Below are 27,584 nucleotides of genomic sequence, written 5' to 3' on the forward strand. Positions count from 1 at the left end.
GCCCGGAGCCTACTTCAGATTCTGTTTCTCCCCCTCTCTCTACCCCTCCCCTGCTCACACTCTGTGTCTGTCTCTCAATAATAAATAAATGTTTAAAAAAAATAAAAAAAAATAAGAAAGTGAAATCCTTCCACTCTTGTAATATGAAAAAAACTGTCACTGTTGTTAGAGTAAAAACAGTCACAACGGAGACATATTACATAACTATTATAAACATTCTTTCTTAAAGTATGGAAGTTATTTCCTGGACTTTTCATGGTCTACAGAGAAGCATATGCCCAATTTGGATGATTTTATTTCTATTGGCCATGGTAGGTTTCCATGAGTTAAAGTATGTAACTATTTAATTTTAATGGTTGACATTTAAAATACTGCAGTAAAATATGAAAGTAATAGTTCTTGAAACCTACTTACTTACTTTAGTATCATAAATTGGAGTAGAGAATATTATCCTAAGGCATCAAAAGTTTTCTTTATGACATATATGTAGTATGACTTAATTTAAATACTAACTTTAGTTTTGCATTAGAATTAACTAAAATTTTTGCCAGTGCCATGTGAGAACAAATAAATAAGCAGACTTTGCTCAAGAGATTTTAAAACTTAAGAGATGCTTCTGGTGTTAGCTCTTTTGTAACTTTCCAGTCAACTTCAGTTTCAATAGCCATATAAAATACATTTCTTCAACTTCAGCTTTTGGTTAAATAGAAACCGAATCTAACTCAGGAAATTGCAATTCATGTAATCATAATTAGCGTTTGGGGAGGGAGAAATAGTTTTGAATAACCATTTACATTTATTAGCTTTATTTAGAGAAAAGTAGCAACTTTTAAGATCTTAGTCAAATTCAGTTTGCCAAATGTGCATTGTTCCTGCTTTTTGGGATGTTTGAATTTAAATTAGTGTACTCTTAGCCTCTTGACATGCGTGGTGGCACTTTGTGGCTCTTGAAATTACCACCATGTGTAGCAATTACTTTTTATAGTAGTACATTGTACACTTTATAATAAGTATTTAAAAATATTTGTTACGTTATTTTATATTTTATTTGGTGATTCATGAATTTTTATTCATTCTTTAAAAATATGTTTATGTAGTTAGGGCACCTGGGTGGTTCCCTTGGTTAAGTGACCAACCCTGGTTTCAGCTCAGGTCATGATCTCACAGTTTGTGAGATTGAGCCCCGAGTTGGGCTCTGTGCTGACAGTGCAGAGCTTGCTTGGGATTCTCTCTCTCTCCCTCTCTGTGTCCCTCCATGCTTGGCTCTTGCTCTCTCTCCCTCTCTCTCTCAAATAAATAAACTTAATAAAAAAATTATGTTTATGTAGGAGTGCCTGAGTGGCTCAGTCGGTTAACTCAGTGGCTGACTCTTGATTTTTGGCTCAGGTCATGATCTCATCATATGGGATCAGTCCCATGTCAAGCTCTGTGCCGACAGAACAGAGCCTACTTCAGATTCTCCCTCTCTTTCCCTCTGTTTCTCTGCCTCTGTCCCACTCGTGTGCATGTTCTGTCTCTCTCTCTCTCTCTCTCTCTCTCTCTCTCTCAAAATAAATAAATAAATATTAAAAAATATCTTTGTGTAAAACTTGAATCTTTTTTTATGAAAATAATTTTCTTTCGAGGTTTTGTTACATTTCATGCTTAACTAAACAGTTGCCGAAGTTTGTGGATGAATTGGCTGGCTCATCATAATGAGACATTTAATTTTTTAAACACTAGTCATTTAAAAAGATTATAAATATAGTTACCATTAGTATAAATTTCATATTTGTTAGTAATCTTTTTCTTAAATTAGAATTCCAGTAGGAAAATTAAATTTAAAACAGGGAAATATCAGTCTCTAGTTTTTAGTGTGGGAACTGTGATCATTTATGCTCTAAGAATATATTTTGTGTGTGTGTGTGTGTGTGTGTGTGCGTGCGTGCGCACGCTACATCCTACAAGTTGCTTTGTCAAAGGTTTTGAATGGTGGTCAATTGTAGTAAGTGTATGATCATTTCTGGTAGTAATAGTGAGATAATATTGAAGAAGGCAGATACTTGAGCTATTAAACCATAATTTCAACCAATGTCTATCTTTTTTAGGTTAGAAAAGTTTTTAAGGTATTTATTTATTTTGAGAGAAAGATAGAGAGGGAGAGAGAGAATCCTAAGCATGCTCTGTGCTGTCAGCGCAGAGCCTGACTTGGGGCTCAGTCTCACAAATTGCAAGATCGTGACCTGAGCTGAAATCAAGAGTTGGACACTTAACCTATTGAGTCACCCAGGCAGCCCTTTGTTAGGAATTTTAATGTAAAAAATTATCATGGAAGAAGGAGAGTTGTTAGAAAATTTTTTTTTCTTTCCTGGTTGAGTATTATTCCCATCCTTAGAATTTTCAAGAGGTATGGAAAACTTTTGGGAAGAAGTTGAATTTTAACTAATTTGCATACCTAGTCAAGTATTTGTGATGTCAGCATTGTGATGATACATATAAAAATGCCAGTGATAATACTCTGTGCCTAACATTGTAATGGAGAGAACAAAAAGGTTATAATAAGGTTTTTTGTTATTTTCTTTCAGCATTGGTTTACCAAATTACCACCTGTGTTAACATTTGAATTATCAAGATTTGAATTTAATCAGGCATTGGGAAGACCAGAAAAAATTCACAACAAATTAGAATTTCCTCAAGTTTTATATCTGGACAGGTATCATTTGTTATACAGCATGACTTAATTTTACAACTGTTTAGTAACCAAGTAAAGAATTATTATTGTGTTTAGAGAAAATTTTTGCTTAATTTCTTTAGAATTAATCATTACTTTTTTGCATAATATGTTGAATACTGTTTGTCAAGGAACGTGGAGTTCTCTTTCTAGTTAGAAAAGTATAGTTACTGGGAATAATGTTATAAGGAAGTTAAAAAATTTATATTTGTATTACAGTTGTCAGAATTTTAAAAAATACTATTTTGTATTGTATAATACTTGATTGTAAAATTTTAAATGAATGGATCTTCTGTGGTGTTGGCTAGACTTAATATTGTGTCTATTTCCATGATATTTAGAAATGGTAATGTTAATTTTTCTTTTTCCTATAGATATATGCACAGAAACAGAGAAATAACAAGAATTAAGAGGGAAGAAATCAAGAGACTAAAAGATTACCTCACAGTATTACAACAAAGACTAGAAAGGTATTACAGCTTTAAGAAGTTATGAGCTAACTATAGGAAGTCATATTTTTAGTGACTCTCTGAAATCTTTCATTTTAAATTTGCTTTGGGTGACTTATAATTCTAGTAGTAATCATTCTGGACTGATATTTTGCTTGAGTAGTTTAGTTTTGAATTTTGTTAGAAACTAATTTATAGTTGATATTAAATTTTATTTTAGTGTTTAAAATTAAGTATTTTTACTGTCGAGTAGTAATGCTCATGGTACTGAAAAATACATGCAAAGTTAAACTAATCTTTAAAAAAATCCAAAAAAAAAGGGACACCTGGCTGGCTTAGTCAGTAGAGCATGTGACTCTTGAACTCTGTATCGTGAGTTTGAGCCCTACATTGGATGAAGAAATTACTTAAAAAAACAAACAAACAAACAAAAGAAACAAAGTTAAACTAATCTAAAATTTTCTGCTTGTAGGAGACTAAATATCACTCTTGAGATTTCAATTAAAATGAATGGTGACTTTTTCTCCTTAGTATAGGAGATACAAACTCAGATGCCTACTAGGGCCTCATGGAGGCTTTATAAAGAAGGGAAGCAAGTATGTGTATGCTGGTTGGCAAGAGGAGCCTAGAGGTCACATCTCTGTGGAGAGGGAGTGTCTACTGTCTGCACCAGTGGGCGGTGTCACATGTGATACCACGTGTGAATATTTGAGAGCTTCCCAAAAGATGCCAGAATCTGGACAGTCAGAAATGTTCTGTAATTCAGACAAAGTCTACAGGCTGAAATGTGGCCTGAGACGTCCCAGTTTGCAACATCAGATTAATCTGTATCTCTTGTTTTAGTGTTAGTTTTCAAATTAATAGCCCAAAACTTTTTAAACAAAAATAATATATCATATTTCAATAATTTTTATTTTTTAAATGTATCAGTAATCATATTAAAAAACAATCAGAGGTAAAAGGTAGGATGATACTATTAGTCACAATCTTAGTCATGAGACCAGATGACCGATCTAAAAATAAAAACAGTCTCAGGATATGGAACTGTCTGTTTTCATTTTCCTATTGGGTTACAACTTAGAGCAGCGTTTAAAATTTATAACAGTATACGGACACATTCAGTTGTAATCAGCTTTGTTTTCCTTAATTTAGAGAACGTATAAGTTATTTCTTAAATGTATCTTTAGTTTTTACATCTTCATTTGAAAGCAAAATTAATTTCATTGTTGAAAAAGATTTACTGAAGTGTTTTTTATCATGTTTTATAACAATTATTGAAAACAACCAAATGTGCTTTATATACAGCTAAAAGCATTTGTACACTTTATGGTTAACAGATATTTAAGCTATGGTTCGGGTCCCAAACGATTCCCCTTGGTAGATGTTCTACAGTATGCGTTGGAATTTGCCTCAAGCAAACCTGTTTGTACATCTCCTGTTGATGATATTGATGCTAGTTCCCCACCTAGTGGTTCCATACCACAGACATTACCAAGGTAAAAAGTTTTCTTTATACAAGGGCCAGCTCTTTCACCTATATTACACAGTAATAATTGATGCCTTTAAAAAGGTTTTATGAACTGCACATTGTGATTTATTTTAGTAGACTGTAAAAATATTAGAGTCACTTAGAAGATTGCATATTTTCTGGGTGCTTTGTTATTTTACTGTTTCAGGAGATTCTATGGATGTGAATTGAAATTTTCATCTTATCTGTTTCTGTTTGGAATTGTACTTTAGGTTGTTTTGGTATATATTTCCACCTTTTATCCATGAAAATACCATTAAGTTAGTTTTTTCTGTAATGTAAGCAGATAAATATTATATAATTCCAGTATACATAAGATTTATTGACATGATTAAACCATTTCTTCTATAAAGCCACAATTTCATCATTATAATAATGTATTCTTCATATATTGGGATCTCATTGGATATTAAATTAATCCACATATTTCTCTTTTTTAAAGGAGTTTTCTGTTTGAAAATATAAGCCAATTTAATGCGTGTTTGGCGCAATTTTTGTCCAGAGCTTCATTTAGGAAGTTTAATAATAAATATTTCATGCTTTAATGATACAGCACAACAGAACAACAGGGAGCCCCTTCTGCGGAACTGCCAAGCACGTCACCTGCACCACTAGCTGCCGTTTCGTCAAGATCAGTCATACATAAACCGTTCACTCAGTCTCGGATACCTCCAGATCTGCCCATGCATCCAGCACCAAGGCACATCACAGAGGAAGAACTTTCTGTGCTAGAAAGCTGTTTACATCGCTGGAGGACGGAAATAGAAAATGACACCAGAGGTAAGAAGCTTCTCAGGGCATGGTTACTGTCACTTCAGTTGGATATGTATAATGTTAAAATTGAGAAGGGAAATCACTTCTGGATTTCATATGTAAATACTATAAAGTTTTTGTTTTTTTTTTTTTGTTTAGGAAGTTTTTTTCTATAAGATAAACTAGTCTGTCTACCTGTTTTTCTGATCTTAATATCAGGTTCAGAGAGACCAAAAGATTTTCCCTGGGCTACTTAGTTGATTAATGACATAGCAGATGGTCTGATTTTCTAGTTTAGGGCTCTAAATTTATATCAAACTGGTATTCACAGCAATTCCACTGGTGAAACATCATACAGCATTAGATTTTGTATTTGTCAGTTAGGTCCTTCCCCTAAAGTTTGTGTAATGAGTTAAATTGGTAAAAAAAAAAAAAAAAAAAGTTTTTTTTTAGGTTTAAGAATTAGAAGTGTGAATTTTAATTTTCAGTATGCTCTAACAGATTTCCAGATATGATCTAATAGCTCAGTGCCTGTCTGTTATGTGTTTTAACTGGCATGTAACAAATTTAGAAAGAAGGACAATGCTCTGTTGGGAGTAGGAGTGTTCACGCGTGCTTGTGGGTATGTGTTGGTGTTCAGTTGCCATCTGGCCTTTCTTGGTTGGAACTCTCCTTTATTCTGAAATTATGTCTTTGCTACTTTACTATTGTTACAATATCCTTTTTCTTTTATTTTAATGAAGCCTTGTTAATATTTTATGATAGATTTTATTATACTTTTTCTTACATGTGAAAATATATGCCATTACCGTTACCCAATATTATCCTAATTTTGTTTTTCTATGAAAAAAGAAAAATTGAAGATCTACTGTTTTATACCAAAAGATTGGAATTATGTTAAACAATCTGGAGTGTTGGATTGTAGATGCCCAACTTGCCTCTTTATAGACAATATGTAAATAAAGAGCAGTCCTGATGTAATATAACATAAGTAGGTTATGATTGTTGACTGGCAATTAGCGTTAGTGGCTGTAAACATTTCCCTTCGTATTTGTCATATATAAGGAATTTTTTACACTTCATTTCATTAGTAAACATTTATTGAGCACTGTACTAGGAATTGGATAATTTTCTGCTGGACTTGGCAGATTGTGTTTGTTTTTATAAGATTCCTTTCAAAGGGGTGGAAGCTAGGACGCTTTGACATCAAGGTAGTCATTGAGGAAGGAAAGAAATGAACAGATAGAACCTACTTTTTGGAGAAACTGACACAGGTAGGTCATTGACGAGGTGAGAGGGAGGGAGGAATTAGGCATGATTCTCTTAGTTTCTGAAACTGTTATGAATAGATAGATGGAATGTACTTTTGAAAAGAGCAAACTGGTGGGAGAGCAGGTCCCTACTTTGGAGGGGGAGATAGGAATATGATGAGTCCACTTTTGGCCATTTTAAGTTTGAGGAACTTGGGAGACATTTATACGATAAGGTTTTGGACTTTAATACTTAATACTTTGGACCTTAATAATACCGTGGATCAGGTAAGATTTTCCTTGGAATATTTCTTTACTCTCTTTTATCCCTGTTATTAGCTTCAGCATTATTTTTTAAATTTTGTGTAATATTCCAACATCTGAGTAGGATATAATTTATTTAATTTCTATATGGATACTCATTGCAAATAGTGCTGGCCCTCTACATACATATTAACACACTTTCATGAGCAGGATATATTCTTAAAAGAGTCATTTCCAAGGGCACCTGGGTGGCTCAGTGGTTAACCCTCCAACTTTGGCTCAGGTTATGATCTTACAGGTAGTGGGTTTGAGCCCCGTGTCAGGATCTGTACTGATAGCTCAGAGCCTGCAGCCTGCTTTAGATTCTTTGTCTCCCTCTCTTTCTGCCCCTTCCCCTGCTCACACTCTCTCTCTCTTTCTCTCAAAAATAAACAAACATGAAAATAAAATTTTTTTAAATGTCATTTTGGTCCAAAGTGTGTATATTTCAAATTTTAAATTTTAACTGTTTAAAAAATTTCCCTCCAAAACATTGAAACAGTTTTTATTCCCACTAACTTATGAAAGAGCCTGTTGCCTAACATCCTCCTTACATCCTTCTAACTTTTTAAATTGTGGTAGCCTGAAAGTTGAAAGAATGGTATTTTAGTGTCTTAATTTGCATTTCCTTAATTTTAAGTAAAATTCTATTTTTCTATAAATTTCTCACTTATGACATTTACCCATTTTTTATATTGGACCATTTATCTTTCTCTTACTGCTTAATAGAAACTTTAATGGTACGGTTATTAACTTGTTGCCTGTAGTGTATGCTGTGGGTATTATTTTCTCAGTTTGTCTTTGTCATTGACCTTTTTTATGTTGATTTTGTTTTATTTTTATAAAGTAGTTTTTTTTAAACATTTTCAAGTTTATTTTGAGAGAGAGAGAGCACACGTGTGTGCCTGCGTGAGCAGTGGGGTTGGGAGGGGCAGAGGGAGAGGGAGAGAGAGAATCCTAATTAGGCTCAGTGCTGTTAGTGCAGAGCCCGATGTAGGGCTTGATCCCGTGAACCATGAAATCATGACCTGCGCTGAAATCAAGAGTTGATTGTTTAACTGACTGAGCTACGCAGGCACCCCTATAATGTAGATTTTTTTTAAGTTTGCGGAGAGAGTCTTATCTTTTCCTTTATGGTTACTAGATTTTCTGTCAATCTTAGAAAAAGCTCTTACCCACCTCTGAAGTTATTATTTTTTTGGTAGTCTTTCATGGTTTCTTCCTGATTCTTTGCAACAGCTTCATAGTATAGGGTATACTGTAATTTTATCATTTCCTCATTAACAGATATTTAGGTTGTCTCTAGTTTTTAATTGTTATGGGCAATACAGCTGTGAATAATTTTGTAGAATGGATTTCTCCTGGAAGTAGAGGTAGTAAGTTATTGGGAGGCTCAACACTGTTTCCATTAGTGATCATAAATTTGTATTCAGTTAATACATATATGTGTATAGAAGGTATGTGGTAATGTTATTTTATTTCAATCCAAAGTTTTCCTATTTTCTATAAATATGTAAGGGACTTTAGATTCAATTTTTTTTTAAATTTATTTGAGAGAGAGAGAGAGAGAGAGGGAAAGAGGGAGAGAGAGGGAGAGCACGCACACAGAGGGAGAAGGCAAAGGGAGAGAGAGAGAGAATATTAAACAGGCTGCACGCTCAGTGTGGAGCCCGACTCAGGGCTCAATCTCATGACTGGGGGATCATGACCTGAGCTGAAATTGAGTCAGGCATTTAACCAACTTGAGCCATCCAGGCACCCCTAGATTCAATTTTTATTGGAACTTACCTTGATATATTTGAACAAGTTTACTTTTATAGTCTTGGCACATTTTGCAAGTGAACCATACTTGTTTGGTTTTTAATTCTACGTTCATGCTATATCTTTTAGTAACGAGAACTGTATTTCATCTTATACAGACTCCAAATAGTGATGGTCTTAAGCATAGTTTTAAGAATTTTTCTTTATTTCTCTAACATATTGGAAGGAAAACAATTAGTCCCTATCTCATGTCTGGTAGAGACGTACTTGATTTAATCATTAAATCACATCTTCTATCCTTAGATTTGCAGGAAAGCATATCAAGAATCCATCGAACAATTGAACTAATGTACTCTGACAAATCTATGATCCAAGTAAGTTAAATTTTGAGTTGGTAAATGCTATCAATTATTTACATATTTTTATTTATATTATTAACCTAATTCTTAACCTACTTCTCCTTATATATTTTGTTATAAAATTGCTGATCTTAAAGATTCCATATTAATATTTCCCACATTGAGTTGTATTCTCATACTATATTTGTTGTTTATTCTCTTGATTATTTTACAATAAAACCTAGCAAAATTTTTTGGAAGGTCTTAGTATTTAAAAAAAGTAGAAAGGAGAAATTATATGATCGTTAAGGATGTTCAGATTGTGGGGGAAGAATATAGGGCTCAGTTACATTTTAACTTTTGGTATACGTTATGTAGGCCATGTTGTTAATTCAGTCATCAATTTATAATTGTGAAGATTTAGCCAGATTACACTATATAAAAATATTCATCATAAGTTCTTTATTTGAAGGAAATACATTTCAAAGTTTTGAAAATCCTATTTATACACATGCTTTACATGTCTTTAGCTTACTTATTTTCCCCTTTTTTCTTTCATAGTTTAATTTTTTTCAAAATTTTAATCACAGTTTTGTTAAAAACATATTCTTCTGTGGTATTCTCCATTCAGATAGTTTATGGGTTTCATGGAATGTTGTGTTAATAGCGTACTTAATTGTGATTAAACTCTTCTGTTTTCACATTTAGGTTCCTTACCGCTTACATGCTGTTTTAGTTCATGAAGGTCAAGCTAATGCCGGGCACTACTGGGCATACATTTTTGATCATCGTGAAAATAGGTGGATGAAGTACAATGATATTGCTGTGACAAAATCATCATGGGAAGAGCTAGTGAGGGACTCTTTTGGTGGTTATAGAAATGCCAGTGCATACTGTTTAATGTACATAAATGATAAGGCACAATTCTTAATAAAAGGTAAGAACATGAAATATATAGGGTGGTCTATATATTTTTTCATTTTTATTTTTTTTTTTAATGTTTATTTATTATTGAGAGACAGAGAGACGGAGCATGAGCAGGGGAGGGGCAGAGAGGAGGAGACACAGAATCCGAAGCAGGCTCCAGGCTCCAAGCTGTCAGCACAGAGCCCAATGCGGAGCTCGAACTCACAAACCGCGAGATCATGACCTGAGCCGAAGTCGGCTGCTCAACCGACTGAGCCACCCAGGCGCCCCTAGGGTGGTCTATATTTTTAAATAAGTAGCCTTTTTATGTGACTCCAGTCTCTAGTATGATCAGTTAAGTAATTGACTCAGAGGGTGATTGGATATCATTAGCAAATGCAGTTGGCCTGTTGTAAATGAGAAACTGGAATTGAAAAGTAATGTGATCAAGGCTGACAATTGGAATATATTTTGTATTCACAGTTAACTATTTAGTAACTACTATAAAATGTAAATCTGACCTGTTTCTCCTTGCTAACATCCCTTTAAGGATCACATCATATATTGACTCATATTTAAGCTCCTTAACCTAATATGTAAGGCCTCTATTTGTTGGCCTCTGATTCTCTCTCAAGCTTCATTTATAATCATTGTCCATTTCAAAGTTTATATACTTTACTGATATTCGAACTGCTTGTTGTGTTGTCTTTACACCAAATGATTTCACACATTTATATCACTATTTATTTTTATTTTTATTTTTTGGCAGTAATGTTCTTATTTTTTATTCTTTGTCTAATTTCTGCTCATCTGTCAAGATTCAATTCAAGTGTCACTTGTTCTGCCAATTTTTTTTTTTTTTTTTTTGACCTCCACCAAAAAATATCTCTCCTTGTGCTTTCATAGCATATCTCGGTCAGGTACTTTTACATGTTTTGGAATTGTATGTTGACATGCCTTTTCCACTTCACTCTGATCTGCTTAGAATCAGGGGCCATGTCATACAATGTCTTAATAGTTTTATTTCTTATATTCTAACATAGGCTTTGCGTATAGGAGTAACTTAAAAGGTTTGTTGAAACCAATATAATCAACTTTCCAACACTAGCTAGGCAGTCTACTTACAACTGAAAGCTGAAATATATTTTGTGGTTCAATAACTTTTAAATACGACTTACATAGTGGTTTTTAAATATCTTGCTATATTGATTAGTTTTCAAATTGCATGTAAGTATATTGCTGTACTTAACTGCTTTAGGTGAAAAAGAATTTTAGTTCTATTTTGAGCTTAATAAGGTTATGAGTTATTCTCATTTTGTGATAATTTTTATTTCATAAATAGTCAAACATCTAGTATTTTCTTACAACAGAAAAAGTAGTACTATGTCAATGTTTGAGTAGTAGATGATTTTGACTTTATATCTTGTTCCATTTTTTTACTCTTTAAATTAAAAAGAAAAAGCTGAAAATATTTCCATAATGGATTATCAGATGTTTGCATCATTGTTTTCCAAACATTTGTTTGAGTGTTCTTTCAATTTTTAATATTGATTTCCTAAATGGTAATAATTCATACTTTAAATCCCATTTGAAATGCATCCTATTTTGAGCTTTGCACTTCCTTTAATTCTTCATTTTATATTAGTTTTTGAAATATGATTTTCAGAGGAGTTAAATAAAGAAACTGGGCAGGCTCTTGTTGGAATTGAAACATTACCACCGGATTTAAGAGATTTTGTTGAGGAAGACAACCAGCGATTTGAAAAAGAACTAGAAGAATGGGATGCACAACTTGCCCAGAAAGCTTTGCAGGAAAAACTTCTAGCATCTCAGAAGTTGAGGGAGTCAGAGTCTTCTGTAACAACAGGTTAGTATAGTTTTACTGAAATGTATTTTATTATCAATATGTTTATTACTGATATTTTATTATAATAATAAGATACGTTCTTTTCAAAAGAAAACTCTAATTATCTTAAAGTGTGAAGAAAGAAGCCAGTAAAAATCAACTGAAATTCCATTACTCAGAGATAACCACAGGTAACAGTTTAGCTAAACCCCTTTGCCAGGCAGCACTGTATACACATATATACACACACATCATATATGAGATGATTCTGCTAGCCCTTTCTTTACCTACAACCACCTACTTAGATTGGGCTTGACCTTTGGCCAGAAGCATAGAAAAGCCATGAAACAGATAAGTAATCCATACCTTTTCACTACAGCTATCAGGAGCATGAACTCTAGTAATTTCCCACTTGGACAAAATAACACTATTGGTATATCTATATATATTTTGTGTAGTACTTTAGGTAATATTTTGTGTAATTACACTATTATTATAGAGCAATTGAGTTTTTTCAGAATTTTTATTTTTATTTTATTTATTTTTAAAGTTTATTTATTTACTTTGAGAGAGAGAGAGTGGTGGGGGGACACAGAGAGAGAGGGATAGAGAGAACCCCAAGCAGGTTCCACGCTGTCAGTGCAGAATCTGACGTGGGACTCGAACCCACAAACTGTGGGATCATGACCCGAGCCAGCCAATACCAAGAGTCAGATGTTTGACTGAGCCACTCAGGCACCCCTTTTTCAGAATTTTTAAAATTACAAACAAAAAATTAGCTGAAACTGAGTATCTAATTATTTTAAGTTAAAATGTGTATAGACCCATAAAATAGAGGTCAATGTATAAAAATATAAATATTTAAAAATATTCTAAAGTTATTAGTTGAAGAAATTAATAAAATATTCAGAGTAAATGCAGTAAAAAAGTAAACATGATTCTAGCAAAGTTGAAAATAAAATGTCTTCTGATTTTTTTTTAAAGATTACTTTCATCATCACAGAGTTAATATATTTTAAGGCAACATATTTTCTACTGTGAAAATGTGCTATTTCTCTGTAGTAGTTGGAGAAATAGAAGACATAAATGCAGATATTTTTGTCAAACTCATTTGTCTCATTTCTTTATAATTCTCAGTGGATCTTTTCAAATGACCTTTTTATGCAACATGTACATGTTTTGCGTTTAGTTTTTAAGAACGCATTTTAAGTGTTTAATTTCATCTTTTACAGATAGATTTCCATACAGATTACTTAACTGAATTTCAGCATTATCATTTGAACTTTAGAAGAAATTACTCTCTTAATGGAAGATGTACAGTACCACAATATGATATTATGAATTATGTAGGCAGATACAGATCTGTCCGGACTTGTTAACTTGTTTTCATATAAATTGAATAGTTGAGTCCTTGATCTTGACGTTAATAGGCATTGATTCAGAAGTTTTAAAAAACCAAGATAATGGTATTATACCAATACCACTTTGCAATGTGGTAAGCTCTACCATGATGCAGGACTGTATTTCTTTTCATACTGTAAGAGCCACCGTGTAGGCCACATGAAGGTCTGTGGTTTCACAATAAATCAGTTTCATTTTAGTGACTTTGTCTACTTCAGTAGGAAATGAAATCAGTAGATATCAAGAGGTTTCTGTGCTCGAATCATAGTGTATACATTATAGTTCCTTTCATTTTAGAACCAATTCCATCCCCTTGTGATTTCATCCCTTACCACCCCTTGTCTTCTATACATATCCTTCCCAAACTTCTCCCTGGAACTGACTCCAGTGGAGCTACTTTGTTATACCTCCATTAGCTTTTCTGCACACCTTTTCCACGTGGCTGTTATTAGTGGGAGAATGTGGCTGCCTAATTGGCATAAGTGATGGTGGTACCTAAGTACTCAGATGTTAAGGTGAATGCATTCATTGGTTAAGCTCTAACTCTGTTCTTGGCTCACCTGTATTTTGTGGCACCAAAATATTAAATGCTATACAGTCTCCTCTTTGTCTTGTCTCTCACAAGACTAAATTTACAGACTTAATACATTTTATTTCTGTTTAAACTAATACATTTTCTCCATTAATATTCCTGTCTGACTTTGCTCTACCATTTACATTCTCTCTGTATAAAAGGCCACATTTACATGCCCCATACCCTTTATCCTGGCGAATATCCCCACCATATACTTTAAATGCTGTTTAATAATTTCAAAAAATACTAGTAGGTATTGGGCATATATTTTCCTGTCTCTCTTTTTAGTATTAAAAAAATATGAGAATGCAGATGTATTTCTGAGAGGGATCAGAATAACTAAAATATAAAGAGACACAAATGGTCAGTTTACATATAACTATTATGGTAATTATCTTCCGGATTGGGTTTTTAGAAAGCTGTGGCAGTACTGCTGCAATTGGAAACATTGAGTTCTCTATAGAGAATTGCTGAAAATACACAGTTTGAGTTAGGAATAGAATGTGCTAAGTCTGTAAATTTGGGGAGTGAGATTATTGTTTCTATTATTGTTTCTATTGGTTTCTATTACTATTATTTTACATATCCTATTAAGAAGTCTATCCTCTTTTGCAGGGTAATTTAACATATCACAATTGAATAAGGGGGCTCATTCGTGTTTATTAGAACCACTTATCTCTCCTATCATTAGTAGAGAAATTTTACTTTAATGCCCATGTCATCTTATTTCTCTTCACAGTTTCCAAAGTAATTGCTCAATTTGGCATATTTTCAACATATCAAAGAGAACCTGTATTTAAATCTCTCAGGTGGACACTAAAATTATGAGTGACTAGTGGAAGTAATACAAGGAAGTCTTGTTCATAGTGATTTTTCTTTTCTCCTTGCAAATCTTCGCAATAAAGCTGTACTGTAAAAGCTATTAAAATCCTATTTCTTCTAAGTGATATTCCAAAGAAGAGTATTAATTTATATAGTATTAATGAAATGAGTATTTGTCCTGCTAACACAGTGACCAAGAAATCCATAGACCTCTCTTCTCTAGTACTATTCCTTGTTTTACTGATGAAACTAGTAATAAATGATGGGACCAAAAATTATTTTGTCCTTTTCATGCTACCTCCTTAAACCTGCTTACTGCAAAGAAAAACTTGCCTGAACACTTACATTTAGAGATCTATTCAGTAGTTCATGACTATAAGTATATATGTCAGAAGTAGCTGGGGAGTTTTCTTGAGTATAAACAGCACATTGCACCTAAGTAAGATCACCTAAGACTTAACTGGGATCAGAATCTCTGAAGGAAGAGTCGAGAATATATATTTTTAAAAAGACCTTCAGATATTTCTGAGACCGTACCCTTGGTTAAACAGTATGGCTCCAGGCTGTATTTATAAAACAGAGAAATTATTTGGAAGGAGAAAAGAGCTTTGCACTTTTACTTGTGTTTCTCCTATCTTCAAGTACTTATTAAGGACTTAGTAAGGACTTCTTTAACAACCTGTATAGCATATCCAGATTTTTTTTTAAAGGTAGAAAAATTAAGGTGGTAATGGTTGATATATGAATTGCATTCCATAGCATTTCATAAATTTACCTAGAGGTAGCATGTAGAAATCACTCTGGGACTTTTCTACAGATACAGTCTACAAGTAGAAACAAGCCGATATTTCAGGAAAGTACAGCTGGTTTCTGAGAGTAAGACCTGGTAGAATGAACAATATCCTCATTATTCTCAAGTTCCCTTAAAACAGGGACTGAGTGATTTTCTTATTTATAGCTCCAGAATCTAGCGTAATAAATGACATATGGTAGGTGACCCTTGAATGTTTTCTGAATTGAATTCATTTCCTGTGGAGATTCCAATAATGAGTTTCCTACACGTGATACTCATTGTATGGGAATACTAGCATTTTTAAAGTAAAGCCCAAGAAATTATACATTAGAGAAGCAGGCTAAAAATGTGTGGTACAGATGTAGCTCTGTCCTAGGTAAATTTTAGATTTAATTTTGGTTTCTAAGCCTCTACCCCCCCACCTTCCCATGATTTTGTTTGTGGTAGCTCCCAGGAATTTGAAGTCTTAAAAGTTTGTCTGGTGATTCTATGCAACCAGCCTACCATGGCTCTTTATAGCCTGCTTTGGGGGAATCATTGATTTAAATACATTTCTAGAAATGGTCTGCATATCTTTGAAATAATCTTCTTTAAATATTTTTCTAAGTGTGAATGTAATAAGTAAGTCACTCATCAGTAAGTCAAGGTATTAAATATTTCTTTTTTTAAAAATCTTTTTTAAGTTTATTTTGAGAGAGAGCACGTGTGCGCACGTGAGCAGGGAGGGGTAGAGGGAGAGGGAGAGGGAGAATTCCAAGCAGGCTCCATGTTCTTAGGGTAGAGCCCAACGTGAGGCTCAGTTTCACAAACCATGAGATCATGAACTGAGCCAAGATCAAGAGTTGGATGCCTGACCAACAGAGAGCCACCAGGAGCCCCTATTAAATATTTCTGAAAGATATGAGATGTTGCTCCTTTTTTTTTTTTTAGTAGTGATTTAAGAGCAGATCCTTGGGGCACCTGGGTGGCGCAGTCGGTTAAGCGTCCGACATCAGCCAGGTCATGATCTCGCGGTCCGTGAGTTTGAGCCCCGCGTCAGGCTCTGGGCTGATGGCTCGGAGCCTGGAGCCTGTTTCCGATTCTGTGTCTCCCTCTCTCTCTGCCCCTCCCCCGTTCATGCTCTGTCTCTCTCTGTCCCAAAAATAAATAAAAAATGTTGAAAAAAAAAAAAAGCAGATCCTTATGCTGTAACAGAAAGCCAATTGGTTATCAAGTTAACTCTCCTGTTAAAAATTTGAAGAGGATAACCAGGAAATACACATAAACAGAATACTCCCAAGCCTTCCCAATCCCTTACTCACTGTGAAGGTGGACCAAAGGAACAGGCTTAGAGTACTCTTAGAGTGTTGGGCCTTCTCTAATGTCTGAAAAGGTGAGTGAAGCCCCTACATTTTGAACATAGAGCACGAATAGAAAATCTGTTATGTGGAGGATAACCATTTAAAAATCTCAGTGAAGTACCCACAAGACAAATACACGATTTGAGAGATACTTTGGGTACAGGGATATTATATACCTCTATAGAGAACTGGTAATCACCAGTTGTATTCCAAATTGAAGTCTGAGCAATAATATTAAACTGAGGGACCAATTAGTATATAAAGTGTCAGAACACAGATAAAGAAAACAACGTGGTCTCTATTAATTGAGTTCCTACCATTTATACAGGCCAGCTGTGAGGACGCTTTTGTAGAGTTACAGGAAGAACAAAAAGCATTGTATGTATTTACATACACACAAAGCCAAACTCTTTGTCCTGTTGTTTTTAACAACGAAGTGGAAATTGCCTGTATGTGCAGTAGGTGAAATATGAGTGGTATGAACCCTCCATACGATATAACCACTGAACATTATATTGACACAAAAAAATGTTTGTTACGTTACGCTAAAAGCAGTATATTCAGAATAATTCCTTTTGTTTATAAAATATGGGTAAGTAAAGTCTGAAAATATATAAACTAAAATATTAATAGCCCTTTCTCTGGGTAGTGAAAGAATTTCTAATTTTCCTCATTTTGGTTATGCTAGGAAACATGTTTTCTATTCTTCTGGTTTGACAAAACAAAGCCAAAACCTTTCTGCTTTTTTATAAGGACCCTGTATTTGACTCCCTTGTAATTCTTCCACATCTGTTTCTCTGTGAATACTTTGTTTCATATAAACAGATTATTTCCCATTACTTTTGCTTGAGGGGAACTTTCTTATCATGGCATTTCTTATGAAGTATCCTTCATTTAAAAAATATCGTCTGAGAGTCAGTATTCTTGAAATTTTGCCCATTCTTCAAGGCTTTCCTCATATCCCAAAGTCTATGAATCCCCCTAATGTTATACCTGTAGCAATAATTACCTTTCTTCCTCTTAATCCCAATTACTCTCACTACCACATTTAAGTTGTACCTATATTTTGATTTGTTTACCAATGTAAAGGTTCATTAATAGCAAGGATTTTATTAATCTTTTATCTGTTCTTACAGTGGCTTTGCATATGCTAGTCCTTCAACCTGGAATCTTCTTTCTCATCTCCTAGGATAATCTGCTCTACAAATCCTTCAAGATTCAGCTCATTTGGCATTTCTTCTAGGAAATCTTTCTTAACATGCAGCATCATCCCAAGTGTGTGTATTGGGCCCACAGTGTTTCTATAGAACCTCGTGCATAACTCTGTTATTGCATTTAATACTTTGTATTGTAACGGGGTATATATTAATCTGATTTTATTGAGAGTTCCTTAAAGCGAGTGAATTTTAGGTCAACTTTCTTTTTCATTGCTGATATCTAGCACAGTACTGTAAAATGGCAGAGGATCAAACATACTGGATGAAGTTTGGGTTTTTGTTTCCAAACTCCTGGATGTCAAATCCTTATAGGTTCATCTACTGTTACTACAGTGCCACTCAAATGTAAGTTCCCTGGAAGATACGTAGACGAGGATAAATTCTAGAAGAAATAGTACTATGTGATATTTAGGCAAGATCATTCATCATTATTCATAAGGTTTTTGAACTCAAATCCCTATATGGAAGGAAATCTTGACCCTGGGGACCTAAGATATATTTGACTATGTTGATCACATAAAAGTACTTTTGTTTTTAACAACTTATTTTGTGTAGACTGTCCATGTTTCACTTTAGACCAGTGTCAGAGCAGGTGGATTTCATGGCCCTCACTGCATCCTCCTCTCAGCTGGAGGTATACCCTAAGATTTTCTTTACCTTATCCATCATACAGGGCACTGAAAGAACATTGCAGTGCAAGGTCAGGAGATGCAGAAATAGTCAAATATTTATTTGACTTCTTTAAACTTCCCTTCTGTCACACACATTGTAAGCATTCCTTCCTGTAGTTTTCCTTGTTGTAGTGTCATTTCACCTATATCAGCCTGGTTCCTTCTGCCAGGAACTTAGAGTCATCTTCCGCCTCCAACCTTTATGTCCAAAATACATCTTCAGTTTACCAGTTCTCTCTGTCTCTGTTGTCCAGAAACACCGTCATCTCTTGCTCTTATTGCTCTGGTACCTTCTAGTACTTCTGGTTTTACTTTCTAGTTTTACTTTCTAGTTTTACTTTCTAGTTTTACTTTCCTCTCTTATCCAGTCTTCACATTGTAGCCAGGATTATTTTTTTTAAACTTGCCGCATTGCCATTATATTTAAAACATTTATTCACTTACTTTTATCCTTAAAACTTTTATTAGACTTGAAGGCCCTTACGATTTTTGCCTTTGTCCTCTCTGCCATATATCTCCTATTATACTGTAGCCCAGCCACACTGACCTTCTTTCAGATCATCCTTCCATCAAGGAATGGGATGATCAACCCATTATCCTTAAGCTGAAAAGTTTATTTCATATTCCATAATCTAAGTTATCACTCCCCCATTTTATTCCTAGAATGTATTGTAATATTGTCACAGTTCATATGTGTGATTCTTTTGATTAATGACTTTCTCCAGAGCTGACTCTAAACTTCATGAGAGGACGGACTGGCTGCTTTGTTCACACTTTGAGTCTCACTGTCTAGCCTGGTGTCTGGCACATAGTTAAATGCTTAATTAAAATGTATTGGATGGATGGAGTACCATGCATATATGTTGAAATTATAGTATTTCTTTTTGAATAATATTTCATTTTGAGAGTTTTTTTTTTAATCAAATATTGGAAAGGATGACAGTAGCCCTATTGTGTCCCACCAGTTGGTTGAGGAAGGGCTCACTTAACCGATCTGAGTAACATCGTAGAACATTTTAGTGTACTTTCTTGTATACTCCTTGCAACTTTGTATAGAAGGATACTCCTTGTATCCATTACTTATTAATTCATTTGTTCCATTAAGGTATTGTATGCTTTTTATGCTAGGTTTTGAAGAAATAGCAATACAAAAATGAGATAGTATCTCTCCTCTTGAGATTCTCAGGGTCTAGCAGGGTATATGGGCTTGAAATGAGAACAGTAGTAATTAAGTCATAGTTGCGGTAAAGTGCTACTGAAAGAAAGAGTAAGTTACTTGAGAACAGTGGTTCTCATTTGAGAGTGACTTTGCCCCCCAGGGAACATTTGACAAACTGAAGACATTTCTGGTTGTCACACCTGGAAGGACCGTGCCATTTGCATCTAGTGGGTAGATGTCATGGTGCACAGTAGATCTACATGCCATCTAGATGCATCTAGATGCCACAGTGCACAGGACAACCCTTCGCACCAAAGAATCACAGTGAACCACAATGTAATAGGTGCCAAAGCTAAGACACCCAGCTCTAGAAGTGGTGTAATCAGGAATACTTGAAGTGGTATTTAAACAAAAAGACACATAGACGTTCTTAGATGCAGGAGTGAGAGTGGAGAGTGGGTGAATGTACAGGCAGAGGGAAGAAAATGTGGAAAGATCTGAAGGTTGAAAGGAAAACCTCTTTGGTGTATTAAACTCCCGTTTTGAACAGAGAGCAAAAGTCACAAAGTTCTGTTGGAGAGAGAGTCAGAGACCCACTTACATGAAGCACTTTGTGGATATTCAGACTACATTGCTGCATTGGTGGATTTGGGGCTCAGAACCTAGATGATAGATAAAACTTTGAGAGTTCTTCACAGGGATAACATTTAAAGTCTTTTTTTTTTTAATATTTATTCATTTTTGAGAGATAGAGCATGAGCTGGGGAAGGGCAGAGATAGAGGGAGACAGCTGTCAGCACAGAGCCCAACGTGGGGCCCGAACCCACAAATTGCGACATCACGACCTGAGACAAAGTCAGACGCTTAACTGACTGAGCCACCCAGGCACCCCTTGAAGTCTTGATTTTATATTAATTTCAGTTTGCTAGGTTGTGATGGTTTTTCCTATGACAACACTCAGTTACCAGGACAGGTTCAGAAAAGATAGCAGGTAGGGTTCATTCAAGGTTAGGGGTTTGTCAGGTGTGAAAAAGGATTCTGTGGCCAGAGAAACAGCTGTGTTTCCTATGGAAATTCAGACCAGGATTGTTATATAAACTAAATCCCACCCCCCTCCATCCCCCGCTTTTTTTTTCTTTTTGGTAGAATGTTACTGATTTTCCAAAATGAGATTGCTATGAATTTCCAACCATAGACTATGATACAATGAGTATTTTCTCTAGTCATTGACTACTCTTCAACCTGAATTTGGAGGGGTTATAAATTCTGGGGTAGGTGCTATATGTTTAGTGATACATTAAATAAAAGAAAAATTAATTACTGTATAACTTTGAATTAGAAATAAATAACAGATTCATCTTAGTACAGGCTCTCTGTGACTTGTATTAGATATACAACTGATTCTTTTCTTATGAAGCACAAGCAGGAGAAGCAGAATATCTAGAGCAGCCATCAAGAAGTGATTTCTCAAAGCACTTGAAAGAAGAAACTATTCGAATAATTACCAAGGCATCACATGAGCATGAAGATAAAAGTCCTGAAACAGTTTTGCAGTCGGTAAGAACTTTTCTTTTAGCTCTCTGAACATGGCCATCTTCATGACATTTCCTGCAGTGTAATGGAGAGCTTCCTGCATGGGAGTCAGGAGAAAGGAGGCCAGAGGGCAACTCTGCCCTTAAAGGGATCAGGGGCTGTGGGTGGTACCTAACCCCCTAGGCTGTATTTTCCTCACCTGTAATTTTTTTTTATTAAAGATTTTTTTAAGCTTATTTGTTTATTTTGAGGGAGAGAGAAAGCGGGGAGGTGCAGAGAGAGAGAGAGAGAGAAAAAGAGAGAGAGAATCCCAAGCAGGCCCCACAGCCCCACACTGTCAGCACAGAGCCCAACGTGGCTCTCCAGAGCCTCAAGAACTGTGAGATCATGACCTGATCTGTAATCCAAGAGTTGGATGCTTAACTGACTGAGCCACCAAGCCCCCCTAAAGCTGTAATTTTCTAAATAGCTTTTTTTTTTTTAACTAAATTTCTGTCTTCCTTTTAGAGAATTACAAAAAATCATAATTATAGACTGTTGATCATTTGATTTGGAACTTGAAAAGTATAAAATTTAGCATTATTTCTTTTTTTCCCTCACCCCTCCCTCCATCTTTGGTCTTCATACATTGAAATAGTTGGGAATGTAAGGTAATAATTTTCATTGTTTCACGGAATATGTTTAATAGTAAAGTACTAGATATTCTAGGTTAGAGTATTATTAGCAGGATAAATGTGATATTGCAGTGTGGCTTATGCATATTTCAGTAGTGTCCTATACAAAATTGTCATTATAACTCTCCTGTATTGTGGCTCTCAAGTATGTCTTCTTATAGCAATAAATTGAGTACACTGGTATTATACTGTGTTTTCAGTAAATATGACATTCTGAGAGATGTTATTTCAAGAATTTTCTACTACAAAAACGTTCGGTTGTTGTAGTTACTTATTTTTTTTTTTTTCAACGTTTATTTATTTTTGGGACAGAGAGAGACAGAGCATGAACGGGGGAGGGGCAGAGAGAGAGGGAGACACAGAATCGGAAACAGGCTCCAGGCTCTGAGCCATCAGCCCAGAGCCTGACGCGGGGCTCGAACTCACGGACCGCGAGATCGTGACCTGGCTGAAGTCGGACGCTTAACCGACTGCGCCACCCAGGCGCCCCGTTACTTATTTTTTTAATAAGTGAGCGAAGCAGCTGTAATGCAGGTTTCATGATAGCTAATTTTAGTATTTGTAGATTAGCCTCCAAGAGAAGTAACGGGAACAGGGCATATAATTTTTCAACACACAATTTTCTATTTAGTGAATTTAATCTCAGCAATAACCTGCTAATTACAATGAGGTCTTTAATATGATAGGACCTTGATTAACCAAAATGTTCAATTAGTAAGGTATGTTAATTATGTTTCGATAAATGAAATAATCAAATTACTTTTTTATTTCATTCCCTGTTTGAAAATTTTTTACTATATATTATTTTGCTATAAAATGTATTAACATAGATTTTTTCTTAATATTATTATTCTAAATTTTGCAAATGCCCTGGAGATTCTAAATGAGCTTTGATGAACCCCTGCTAACTCTATAGAACTCCTGGAAAATGCTTCTTGTAATGGATCTGGGATGTCTCACTTCTTGGGTCCTGGTAGAAGAGGAAAACGTAGGGAGGTGAAAAGGGCAGAGAAGTAGATACAAGGGAGAAATATTTGTGCCTGATATAAAAATGTAATTTGCTTGGCCCTTTGCTAATTAGGAATTTTATTTGTTAAAGCCTACATTATAGTTAATAAGTATCCTCCTTTTAACTGTAATCAAAAAGCCAAAAGTAGTATTTAGCTTAATAGGGAAACGTGATTTTTTTTAGTTTGGCTAATCATGTGTAACATAAATTTGCAGAAACCAGCACTTAAATTTTGTTACTTTATTAAATTAAGTTACTAATACAGATATCATCTTACAAGCCTACAACCTACTGCTTCGTTCTACTTGAGAGAGGAGGATAGCACTGAGAGAGTATGATAGAGAGCTAGCGTAAATATTTTAACATTTGGCTTATCTTCTGGAGTAGTACCAACAGTTGGCCCCATTTGTTTGTATAAATCCTGCAACATGTCTAGGAATATGTTAATCATGGCTATCTGAAGGATTTTGTTCTTGGTCTCATGATTAGTTGCTTAGGATCATAGTAACCACCTCCTGGTTTTTCTCATTTAAAGGTATACATGTGTTAGAAACTAAATTGTATAGATGAAAAGAGTGTTTAGACTTTAGGATTAGATAGTCCTGGGTTTTTTAATATTGGTTTTCATTCTCACTAACTAGGCAAACTTAAATAAGGTGCTTAATTTTTCTAAACCTGTTTGCTTTTACATAAAATGGACATGATTGTGGGATTAGTTAGGATTATTTTTTGAGGGTGCCTAGCATGTAGTGTAAGTACTAAGCAGCTGTTAATTTCTTTTTGTTGCTTAAATACTAACCATTTCACAAATATACAGTATATTAAGTTCCAATCTTAGTTGAAGAATTCTCTGGAAAGCATAGTCCTAGAAACCATAGAGAGATGTTTCCTAAGTGTTCACACTGTTTACTTTTTATAAGAATGCCTTTAATTTTAAGTGGAATATTTTAGGAAATTTGAAAAATACAGAAAAGTATACTTTAAGAAAGCAGTCTTTGTAGTCCCACTTTTTAAAGCTATAATCACTGTTAATATTTTGGTATGCTCTTTTTCGTTCTTATTTTTATGTACAGGTTTGGGATTTTTTTTTTTTTTCTGAGGTACTACTGCATGTAAAATTTTGTATGTATCTTGCCTTGTCTTCTTTTAATATTTAACACTGTAACATAACCATTTCCCCATGTTAAAAATTTAGTAAAAAACATTTAATGGTTAGGTGTTATTCCATTGAGTGATTAAATTCTTATTTACACACCCATTCCCCCATTGTATATTTGTTTCTACTTTTGCATTATTACAAATAGGCTGTTACAAATGAAACTTATTCTGTATTTCAGTTTATTTCTTTAGAATACATTCCCCATTGTTGAATTACTAGGTTAAAAGATAGGAGCATATTAAGGGGATCAAGGAAATTGTAGTTATATAGCTTCCTAAAAGCCCTTTCATGAGAAACCACTTTTTTAAAAAATCCACTTAATGGATTTCAGGCAATTAATAAAAGTCTTTGTATTTTAATTATTTTTGGAACTTCTATTAACTGAAGAACTTATTAACTCCTTTCAAGTTTAGCCTTTGTTAAGGTGTTTTATAGGGTCTGACAATAGTAGAAAAAGATAAATACACATGTACTTTACTTTAATGAACCCTCATATTCTTTATATGGAAAAATTTTATGGTGCTTTAGGATACCTAGACTTGATGAATAATACAAAAGAATTATTATATTCACCCAAAGTTTTTTCCCTTTTTCAACTTGCACCCATATTGTCAGTATGATGCTGTTGAAACTCTTGTGTGGTAACTGAAAAGGTTTATAAAACATCTTTTCCTAAGTGCAACTGTTTTTTTTTTTTTTTTCAAAGGCAATATTTTTTTTATAAGGAGTAGTATTCTAAGTAATATTCCCAGTTGCTACTTGCCTTACCTTTATATTCTTTCTTCTTAAAATAGTATTGTTTTAGATTAGTTTGATTGTGAGAAATTTTATACCAGTGTCTAGACAGATCGCCTAATTTACCTGCTTAAATTTCACTCTTAGGAAGAGAGACCTAGCACAATTATTCTTCTTTCATATGCTAAACGGATTAAAAATCCTTAATTAAATGTCATGGGCTAATAAGCATATCTCTCTAGGTATGTATGATAGTAATATTGGGTTATTCTATTCAAATATAAGCACTTTAATATAATATAATATTGGTAATACTTGTCATTATAGAACCACTAATGTGTATCAGGTATTGCATTAGCTGAATATTATCTCTCGTGATCACAACTATGCAGGTTAGTTATTTCCTCTTGAAAAGTTGAGGACTCAAAATAAGGAAACCTTTTCTAGATGTGTTATGTTTAAAAATAGCATTTCTTTTAAAAGGAACAATATCAGTCTTGGCCATTAGTTTTTGTTTTATTGTTTAAACTCTTTTTGCATATGTACTTAGACTCTTAGACTCTTAGAATTCATTAGACTCTTCTATATAAATATATCGTACAAGTCTCTCATAGACTTTACAGAGTGAGTTAAACCCAGTAGAGTATGGATAGTAATTGGATATACACTTACTTATTAGAAAGGTAGAGCCGTAAGAAAGAAAACCTATAAATTCTCTGGGTTCAGAGGAGGTCATGTCAGTAAATGTTCTCATCTCTAAAATTTACTTAGGGGCACCTGGGTGGTTCAGTCGGTTAAGTGTCCGACTTCAGCTCACGTCATGATCTCACAGTTTGTGAGTTCGAGCCCCGCGTCGGGCTGTGTGCTGACAGCTGAGAGCCCGGAGCCTGCTTTGGACTCTGTGTCACATTATCTCTCTCTGCCCCTTCCCTGCTTGCACTCTGTCTCTTTCTGTCTCTCAAAAGTAAGTAAGTGTAAAAAAATAAAAATAAAATAAAATTTACTTACATTCCAAATTGAAATAAAACCCCTTCAAAAGGAAATACAACGCCCTTAATTGCTCTCATTGAAATTTTCTGTTTATTTTATGTCAAAACTAAAGTTTACCTTTGCTTCAGAAAACTAAAGCTGCAAATTGAAATGACTTAAGCAAGCTACTTTCGAGCACTTAAGTACTTGTGAAATTTCTTTATGATAAATAGTGAAAATATGCTAATTATAAATTTATTCAGTAATAGAAAGTTCCTTCTGAAATCTGGACAGTATTTTGGGTTTTTTTGGGTGGGGGGGGATTTTTGTTTTGTTTGAGAGGAGGAGAGGCAGAGGGAGAGGAAGAGAGAGAATTTTGAGCAGTCTCCACACTCAGCTGGAAACCTGACCTCCCTCCAAGATCATGACCTGAGCTGAAATCGAGAGTTGGACACCTAACCCACTGAGCCTCCCAGGTGCCCCCACATAGTATTTTGAATGAACATATTAGGATCTTTGAGTAGACTTTTCTGGATTTCACTCTGCCTTCTACTCCATTAGTGTGGATTAGGGAAATTCATAGAATTTGTTACCAAGTAAAATAATAAAAAAAGAAAGAAATTTGATTGAGTTGTTAAGGAGTGATGTCAGCAGCTTTTTCAGAAGGAGGAATTCATTAGACTCTTCTATATAAATACATCGTACAAGACTCTCATAGACTTTACAGAGTGAGTTAATCCCAGTAGAGTATGGATATTAATTGGATATACAATTACTTATTAGAAAGGTAGAGCCGTAAGAAAGAAAGCCTATAAATTCTCTGGGTTCAGAGGAAGTCATGTCTTATTTTGATGAAGTTATCAGTAAAGGATTTATGGAATTATTAGAATTTAAAAAAACAAAAGCTTCAGCTATAACTTATAGATAACAGTGGGAACTACAACTCTAGTATTTATTATTTTAAAAAAAATTTTTTTTTTCAACGTTTATTTATGTTTGGGACAGAGAGAGACAGAGCATGACGGGGGAGGGGCAGAGAGAGAGGGAGACACAGAATCGGAAACAGGCTCCAGGCTCTGAGCCATCAGCCCAGAGCCCAACGCGGGGCTCGAACTCACGGACCGCGAGATCGTGACCTGGCTGAAGTCGGACGCTTAACCAACTGCGCCACCCAGACGCCCCTCTAGTATTTATTATTTTTAAGGATTTGGTATCCTTGTAGAAATGCTTTGGGAAAAAAAAAGAAAATTTAGTGGTTGAGATGTAAAAGGAAAGCTATAGATCTTGTATTATTACTTGATTAATGCATTCACTTTTAATGTTAGTGTTAGGTGGTCATTTCATACTAAGCAAATGCAGGTGTTTTTAAAAGATTCGTGAATCTCTGCCCTTTAACACTTGTTACTTCCATTGTTCTCTTTTCTAATGTTCATACTAATAATTTTTTTCTGCAGAAACCTGAAAATACCACAAGCCAACCACCTTCTAACCAGCAAATTGTAGAGGTGGCGATTCCTCATGTAGGGAAATTCATGATTGAGTCAAAGGAGGGGGGTTATGATGACGAGGTACCTTTGTTATAGATGTCTGCACTGTTCTTACTTATGTTTGGCTATTTAATACACATACTTGGGGCATGCATGCACCTTCACCTTTATGTCTATTGCTGCATAACATACAGCTT

General features: G+C 34.6%; 1 protein-coding gene across 4 annotated transcripts in view; it reads left to right on the plus strand.

Moving 5' to 3' along the window:
• USP25 (ubiquitin specific peptidase 25) overlaps positions 1–27,584 on the plus strand; it is a 161,128-nt gene that overhangs the window by 97,122 nt on the left and 36,422 nt on the right. For 2 of the 4 annotated variants that reach the window (XM_086675759.1, XM_086675761.1), the window contains 9 exons: positions 2,565–2,692; positions 3,085–3,180; positions 4,497–4,655; positions 5,241–5,467; positions 9,058–9,128; positions 9,801–10,029; positions 11,665–11,865; positions 21,239–21,378; positions 27,355–27,468. In XM_086675759.1, coding sequence (XP_086531885.1) covers positions 2,565–2,692; positions 3,085–3,180; positions 4,497–4,655; positions 5,241–5,467; positions 9,058–9,128; positions 9,801–10,029; positions 11,665–11,865; positions 21,239–21,378; positions 27,355–27,468 — 1,365 coding nt within the window. The remainder of the gene's footprint in view (positions 1–2,564; positions 2,693–3,084; positions 3,181–4,496; positions 4,656–5,240; positions 5,468–9,057; positions 9,129–9,800; positions 10,030–11,664; positions 11,866–21,238; positions 21,379–27,354; positions 27,469–27,584) is intronic. The other 2 variants (XM_086675762.1, XM_086675763.1) reach the window with 1 other exon arrangement.

Source organism: Puma concolor, chromosome C2 (genome assembly GCF_028749965.1).
Source record: "Puma concolor isolate L17-30 chromosome C2, mPumCon1.1.hap2, whole genome shotgun sequence".
NCBI classification, from domain to species: Eukaryota; Metazoa; Chordata; class Mammalia; order Carnivora; family Felidae; genus Puma; species Puma concolor.